At 43.2% G+C, this 8,496-nt stretch overlaps 1 protein-coding gene and 1 non-coding gene across 3 annotated transcripts; one reads left to right on the forward strand and one right to left on the reverse strand.

The window, feature by feature from the left end:
* Positions 1 to 2,038: 2,038 nt before the first annotated feature.
* On the forward strand, positions 2,039 to 2,111 carry TRNAA-CGC (transfer RNA alanine (anticodon CGC)). The gene has a single exon. It is a non-coding gene; the product is annotated as a tRNA-Ala (tRNA).
* A 258-nt stretch (positions 2,112 to 2,369) lies between these two features.
* LOC123187417 (rhodanese-like/PpiC domain-containing protein 12, chloroplastic) lies at positions 2,370 to 5,970 on the reverse strand. Of its 2 annotated transcripts, none has more exons than XM_044599284.1 (8): positions 5,659 to 5,970; positions 5,338 to 5,457; positions 4,766 to 4,857; positions 3,982 to 4,082; positions 3,791 to 3,901; positions 3,017 to 3,125; positions 2,805 to 2,855; positions 2,370 to 2,708 (listed from the first exon to the last, which is right to left on the reverse strand). In XM_044599284.1, exons 1-8 carry the CDS (start codon positions 5,897 to 5,899, stop codon positions 2,628 to 2,630), a joined length of 906 nt encoding a protein of 301 aa, XP_044455219.1. In that variant the 5' UTR covers positions 5,900 to 5,970; the 3' UTR covers positions 2,370 to 2,627. The 2 variants fall into 2 exon arrangements, with proteins under 2 accessions (XP_044455219.1, XP_044455218.1); XM_044599283.1 differs by having other exon boundaries at positions 2,370 to 2,727.
* Between the last annotated feature and the right edge of the window lie 2,526 nt (positions 5,971 to 8,496).

The raw sequence follows: 8,496 nt of genomic DNA on the forward strand, positions 1-8,496 counted from the left end.
GTGCTAAGCTAATGGAATGGGTCATGTCAATCAGATCATTCAACTAATGATGTGACCTCGTTAATCAAATAACAACTCATTGTTCATGGTCAGGAAACATAACCATCTTTGATTAACGAGCTAGTCAAGTAGAGGCATACTAGTGACACTCTGTTTGTCTATGTATTCACACATGTATTATGTTTCCGGTTAATACAATTCTAGCATGAATAATAAACATTTATCATGATATAAAGAAATAAATAATAACTTTATTATTGCCTCTAGGGCATATTTCCTTCAAATTTCCCAGTTCTGGTGGGGTGATGATGAGGAACATAAGAGGATGCATTGGTACTCTTGGTGGAAACTATGCTATCCTAAAGCCGAGGGAGGAATGGGCTTCAGAGATTTATATTCCTTCAACTTAGCATTGTTATCAAAGCAGTGCTGGAGGATTATTACAAACCCCGACTCGTTATGCGCTAGAATTCTAAAAGCGAAGTACTTCCCTAATAGCCGCCTTTTACAGGCAACCCTTAAAAATGGTGCTTCCTTTACATGGCAAAGTATTATGAAGGGACTAGAAACCTTCAAGTTGAGGTACATATGGAGGATTGGTACAGGAGAAAATGTTCATATATGGAGAGATCCCTGGATTCCAGCAAGTCCGGATAGGAAGGTCATTACAACAAGGGGACACACAATCCTATCTACAATTGATGAACTCATCGATCCTAATACAAACACATGGGATGAAGATCTGATTAGATCCATCTTTAACCCTGTTGATACAAGGAGAATACTTCAGATTCCATTGAGCTATGACACTTTTGATGATTTTATCGCTTGGCATCCTGACCGAAAGGGTATATTCTCAGTCAGATCAGCATACTGGGTGCAATGGACTCAAACTTTTCAGGGAAATGCAAATGTGATGGAGAGGCCGAGTGGGTCCACTTCTCCGGCGGTGTGGAGTGCATTGTGGAAGCTGAACATCCCACGGAAAATACAAATTTTCTGCTGGCGCGCGTTACATGGAATTATGCCTCTAAAATCCATACTCTGTAACCGGCACGTGGGTTCGATGGGAGCATGCCCAATTTGTCATCGGGGTGCAGAGGATGTGCGGCGTCTGCTGTTTGAGTGCACTCATGCAAGGGATTTATGGAGTCGGCTGGGTGTTATGGACAGAGTGGACGAGGCAAGGAGAGTAGACCGGTCTGGATCGGTCATTTTGGAACATATCCTTCTTGCACCAGATAGTCCAGCTCTCATTAAACCGAATCTGAATGTTAAACAAATCATAGCAGTGGGTGGTTGGTATCTTTGGTGGATCCGAAGACAACACACGCATGATGGGACTCCTCCTAGTCCCGTGAGGTGGCCAATGTCTGTTCTGGCAATTGCTAATAATTATCATGTTGCTAATTGTAAGAGTGCGGTCGTAGTACAACGATGGAAAAAACCGGACCCAAAGTATGTCAAGCTCAACGTTGATGCCTCGTTCCATCCTGATGTTGGAGAAGGGGTAACAGCGGCGGTGATTCGGGATGCTAAAGGAAATTTTCTAGCTGCACAATGCAAATTCATTTCATATGCAGCAGATGTGGTTAATGTGGAGGCAATGGCAATGCGAGATGGACTGGCGCTTGCTAATTCCTTAGGTATGCCGCGGGTGGAAGCGGAATCGGACTCTATGATTGTCGTTGATGCGTGTGTGGAACACACAACATGGTGGGATGCAAATTCGGCAATGTTCGCGGAATGTGTGGATATTTCCTTTTCTATTGGGAAGGTCATATTTATACATTGTTATCGTGAATGTAACGAAGCGGCGCATGTGCTAGCTAACTATTCTTATTGTAATAAGATTACTAGTAGTTGGACGAACGAGCCTCCTGGCTTGTTAGTCTCAAAACTGCTGGACGATGTAATCCCTATTTAATTCAATAAAGCTAGCCATGATGGCCTTCCCTCAAAAAAAATACGGTTGGGTATTCACTTCTTTCTCGCCCAAGTGCTTAGATAAGTTATTCGTCGAGTTAGCAACCACAAAGGGGGTGTAGCTCATATGGTAGAGCGCTCGCTTCGCATGCGAGAGGCACGGGGTTCGATTCCCCGCACCTCCAAAATCATTTTTCCCTCTCAGCGCATGTATACTTGCTTTTTTTTTTCGTCGAGTGTCAAACTGCACTGATTGATTACACAGATAAGAGAAGATTTTCTCCGTTCTAGCAGATAAGCTTGCAGCAGAAGAATTTCCCTGCTTGAATGCTTTCCTAAAGCAGCCTAAACAGGACCGATAGCATCACATGTGATGGTTTTTGAAAAACAAAACGCACTGATATGACACCAAATTCAGGGGCGCCACAAGAGGAATTCGATGATTACTCTTCCAATGATCATCTCTCGAATATTTCATTTATATTCATATTGATACGATCCGTACTAGTTCCGTTGACAACTTCTGAAAAAATGACTTGATAGTACAAGATTTCGCGTGAGAAGAAAATTTTAGCTCTGAATCCCGGCATCGACACAAAACCAATGCCAAGTTCTACCAACAGGCACCGGACTATGATTTTAGTTCAGCATGGTAAAGCACGCAGAGAAGCCTCTGGTTGGAACGCTGATCGGTATGACGGCTAGTAAGTCGGGATGGAAGAATCGGCTTTCACCGAGTAAGCGTGGATTCCACCCGCAACGTTGTAAATCTTTTGGAATCCCTGCAAAACGATGGGTCACCTTGTGAGAGGATGCTACACAATTACTCTACACGCGCTGGTAGGGAGTCTAAAGATTTCTGTGGGTGCTTCAGTTACCTGTGACTGCAGCCACTTGGCTACCTGCATCGAGCGCATGCCATGGTGACACTGAAACGAAGTACAGAAGGCAAAGTTAGAAAGTGGCATAACACACTGAAGCAGTTTCTATCCACTCATCAATCTTTTCGTGTAGGAGTATTATATATACTTCAGTCTTTTATAGGTCACTGGCATTTATGCAGCAATTTTCATCGTAGTAACGAACTTACCAGAACATAAGTGTCCTTTTGAGGATTAAATTCATCTGTCATGACTGGTCCCCAGGTTCCAAATTGGCGGAGAGGTAGAACTTTGAAGCCTGGAAGGGATGCTCTCTCCCTGCCAAGCAAAAAGTATAAAATCAGCATCAACTCCATCATGATGGCCCACTGTGTGAAAAATTAGGATAAGCAAACACAACGAACAGGGCCATCACAATAATATGTCCGCAAAGCAAAAACCTAGTCCAGTATCTGACTTTAAATGATGAATCGTGGAATTCTGCAACCCAATTTGGTCTCTCTAGTGTAAGGGGAATAACACACTCTATAAGTCTGTAAAAGGATTTACACACTGCAAGTCCATACAAGGCTGCAGACTATCCCATTGTTCCAACAGTTTAATCCTGAGACAATATACAAAGGTGTTTTCGAACAACAACAAAGATGTCACACTGGTAAACACTTTTACGTTTTAATTGTTCAGAAGGGAGAAAATGAAATTCATTATATCTACCAAAATCTCAAAAGATGTGGACAAGTCCCACATTAACGTTCTGGTTCACCGCATAAACCTCTATCATCTTCTCATCAAAGTCAAGATTAAGACTGTTGCAAGAACTTTTGCGCTATTGAGCAAAATCCAAAATACTGGAGATGTATCTTGCATTCTAGTTGTAGATGTGTGCTTTTCATACAGGCATCTATAATGAGTTAGTGAATGACTTAATATTTGGAATGTTGGAACAATAAATGGGACATGGGTGCAATAGTGAAGAATCTTACACTTCATCAGGCTCCCGAACATCAATCAATTGAGCTTCTTCCATAAAACTAGGATCTTGCATTTTTTCGTGAAGCTCTTCTGGTTGAATATCTTGCAGCAAGCATTGGTCCCTGCCATTTGGCGGCAAAAGATATGAATACCTATTCGTGTGTACCAAGATACAACATCATGTGTTGTTAGAACCATCTACCTCTCAGAGAGCACCTGCACTAAATGCCATCCAAATTTTGTCTTACATCGTACAACTTTATTCAAAGGCGCACTAAATGCTGCTTCTTCAAACTCTGGTACCTGCTCAAGTCAAGCAAGTAACGTTCAAAGTACTGTTGAACACAGACTGCAGGGTACTGACAGAAACTGAAATATCAGTGGACAGACCCAGTGCTAGAAACTTAAATATCAGTATCCAACCAATCAAACATTTAGATGGTGGCAACAGATGAAATGATGGGACTTTCAGAAAGTAAACTAGCTAGTTCTAAGTTCTAACCAGACACTTAGATGACTGAGGCAGCAAGTTAATCAAGAACAGTGAAATCGGTGGCAGATGGATTTAGATGTGTATAACAACGTATAGAAGTGTTCAACAAGATGGAATAAACTTGTTGTAAGGCTACCAGTTCCCCGGGAATATGCAAACAAACAAAAACAGTACCAACAACAATATTTTACATGTCTTGTTTGCCAGTTGAAGATGTTGATAGGTCTTGATAATTTATAAGTTAGAAAGAAGTAAATTCCACCACAGAATAAAAAAATCCACCAAAGGATCAAACAAATTCAATGCTAAATAACAAATATGTACTATGAAACATAACATTTCCAGTTGTATCCTACATGGACATCATGACGGATGCCGAGCAATAGTAAGATAATCAGTGCAATCCCACTGTGCACCTTAGGTACATAGGTGAAGTCCTACTACAATGCTCTACTACTAGTACGCATACTGAAAAAGCAAGTTAATATTGTACCATCTGTCCCCTCCGAACCCACCCAAGCATACCGCCATTTTCTTTTGATGGACATAAGGAGTGCTCCACGGCTAAGTCACTCAGGTCCGCCCCTGAAATTAAAAAATAAAATAAACAAGAGTAAAAATCAATGATTTCTAACAACAAAAACAAGCCAGCTATTGAGCACTTCAAATGTATCCTACTCTTCAGTGTCAACTTTCCCATAGATATCTACATAAATCAATGATATATACACCATACACATCAATGAGTTCAGCTCAGCATGTATGCTTAGCAATCAGCATTTGTTACATCATAACGCAACATTGAATTTAGATACAGAACATAAATAACAGCATGGATTGGATGCATTCAAGTGGAGAGGACCGTATAAAGCATAACTTTAGGACACCCATTTTGCAAGGGCCACATGTTGCTAAACACTGGATCATATGATTCGAATCTAGACTAATTAAATATATCAGATGCTACTCCCTCTGCAAAGAAATATAAGAGCATTTAGATCACTAAACAAACAGAGCTAGTAAGCCGTACGAAAGGAAAAATCAACAACGAATTTGAGTGTTCACCTGATGCGATGCTCTTCTCCAAATCCACGAGAAGCCTGGCATCCTTTTCGCCGACAAGCAGATGCTGGACCAGCACCTCCTTCCCCTCTCTCGGAGCGCTACTAGCGGCAGTGCAGAGAACTATCCAAACAGAGATTCATGTCAGCTAATCAGTAACCAATTCCGTGACCCTAACTATTAACCCCCAAACCGATGCAAAACATTTTGCATTCATGTCTAAGATAAAAGGAAGCAAAAAAATCCACAACTGAACAAAATGCTCCCCAATCTCCGTAGCCAACTGACGAGCACTCAAGAGATAGCGCTTGCCCTACCACTCACCCCTGGTGCCGGGCCTGGGGTGTTCGCCGGCGGGGCGCATGGCCGAGCCCCACGCGGCGGAGACGGGCCGCGCGGACGCGAGGAGCGAGAGGGCGGCGGGCGACGACGGCGCGGGGCTGGCGACGGCGAGGAGCGGGGCGCGGCGGGCGAGCCCGGAGAGGGAGGCCGCCTGGGCGGCGGAGCACGGGGAGGGGTAGGGGCACGGGAGGCGCGCGGCCCTGGTGGCTCTGAGACCGAGCATGGCTGGCCGGCTGGCTAACTGTCGTGTCGCCGTCCGTCTTCACTGCGACGGGAGAGGAAGGGGGATGGGGAATATGCTGCTGCGCGAAGGAGGCCGGGCCTTGTTTGGGCTGTTCCTGGACCGGGCGGCGCGGAAACACGACGAACGTGCCTGGTTCTAGTTGGGCTTTGAAGAAATATCACGCCCATGCGTTTCAAAAAGAAAAAAAACGGAGCATGGACTTCCCTAAAAAAAATTGAAGCATGGGGCAGGTGTCGATGACACGATGCACGTTCTGTGTTTGCGGTCTAGGAACATCTACAACGGGACGTCCATATCCGCTTCAAACGCCCGGGCTGGCTGGTCAGTAACTGATCAGACACAAAATAGCCATCCAAAGGACCTGCCAAATCCGGTTCAAATGGTCGAACTGATCGGCACTCCTTATATCGGGATCATATCTCGGGCAAATATGGGGATGCCTTGACACGTCCATCATGTAGGATCTGACTCACTGTGGCTCGCCCTATTCCACATAAATTGGACTTTGTCCGCATTTAGGATGAAACCCTAACCGCATTTCACTCCACTCCAGCCCACACCCCTCCGCCCACAAGCTTCCGTCCGGTGATCTCCGACCTTCTCCGGCTTGGCAGGCAACGGATCTGAGTCCTACACCTCCCAATCTGTTGACCTGGAGCTCGTCCCACACGGCCCCAAGGAGGAAATGATCGTCTGAGTCCTACTGTTGGGAAACATTGCATGGAAACAAAAAAAATTCTACGAACACGCAAGATCTACCCAAGGAGATGCATAGCAACGAGAGGGGAGAGTGTGTCTACGTATCCTCGTAGACCGTAAGCGGAAGCGTTTAACAACGCGGTTGATGTAGTCGAACTTTTTCGCGCTCCAACCGATCAAGTGCGAACGTACGGCACCTCCGCGTTCAGCACACGTTCAGCTCGGTGACGTCCTCTGCCTTCTTGATGCAGCAAGGTGGCGAGGTAGTCGATGAGTTCCGGTAGCACGACGGCATGGTGACAGTGATGGTGAAACTATCTCCGCAGGGCTTCGCCTAAGCACTATAAAAATATGACCGGGAATGTAAACGGTGCAGGGGGCGCCGCACACGGCTAAGACAATGTTCTCGTGTGCTAGGTGCCCCCCCTCCCATATATATATATATATATATATATATATATATATATATATATATATATATGGAAAATGCATCCTACTACCGGGTGTAGCTACACTCATTTCTCGTATACTACTATGTGGTAGTATATATACTACTTTATCATTTTTAGTATGTTCGTATACTATATCTAAGATACTCCAAAGCGAGTTATGTGAAAAAATTGCATGTGAGCCCATGTTTTTATCATATTCTGCGAAAATACATACATATTTGTACGTAAAAAGAGGTATGCTAAAAATATACTACATACTACCTAAAAAATAGTATATATACTACCTAAATATTCTTACATACTACATACTAAGTATACATACACTGCGGTATGGTAGATACTACCTAAAACGTACAAAATAAATATGGGTGTAACTACACCCGGTAGTAGGAAAATTTTGATGGCGCGCGTTGCCGCGCCCGTCCATTTTGACGATAGAATGGTAGGAATGATCATAAATGTATGGAGCAAGAAGTTGTTGTTCCACATGTTTTTCTTGTTCTTTTGAAATGAGAGGTATTTGAACCAGTAGTAAATAGAAACCCAAAAGGGAAAAATACATTTTTCTCACAATGGCGAAAAATTGGAAAAATGCTCATGGTATAGCAACCGTGACACCATTTTCTGCTCACTGACAACTAAAACAGAAGTTTCTGGAGATTACAAGGCCCATTGAAAACTAAAATAGTAGTTCCCAGATATTGATATTACCGTGTCCATTGACAACTAAAGTAGTACTTATTTCCCAAATGTCAGCGACTTCAGTCCTGAAGACTGTTGTTCGAAAAAGCCTTCCTTGCAGGGGTAGCAACCTTGACACCCTTTTCTGCTTTTAGTTTATCCCCAGTGCCCAACCAACAGAAGGTGGGCTTTACTGTGTCTGAATGAAAAGATTTAAGAACAAATTCAAAAACATCTCTAATTATTTATAAGTGGAATGGGTTTATTAGTTAGTTTAAAGCCTATCTTCTAAATGTGCTTTAATGAAGAAAACATGCATGCTGGCAAAGCATATAATCTCAGGGCATAGGTGTAACACAAATTCAGGAAACCATGTTAGCTTTTGCTTTGAGTAGCATTGGTACTGATAAAGCTCCAGGATTACATACAAAAAAGAACAAGTACTCCCCAAGACCCCAAGGGCGGCTCAACTTGCGTATTACATTGCCCGATGATTATGGCATGGTAGTTTATATTTACAACCTTGGAAGGCAACACCTGGATAACCATAATATAATCTCAGGAATAAAAACTGAAGCTCACTATGATCTGTAAGAAAGCGGAGTCACTATCTATTCCGCAATATGTGCATTACAATTTCATAAATAAACCGACAGATACAATAAGTAAAGGAAACACAAGGATGAGCAATCTAAATTTACCTGGCTGAAAATCATCACATTGTTTCTGCATTACACACAATGC

The sequence above is a fragment of the Triticum aestivum genome, chromosome 2A, assembly GCF_018294505.1.
Source record: "Triticum aestivum cultivar Chinese Spring chromosome 2A, IWGSC CS RefSeq v2.1, whole genome shotgun sequence".
Lineage (NCBI taxonomy): Eukaryota > Viridiplantae > Streptophyta > Magnoliopsida > Poales > Poaceae > Triticum > Triticum aestivum.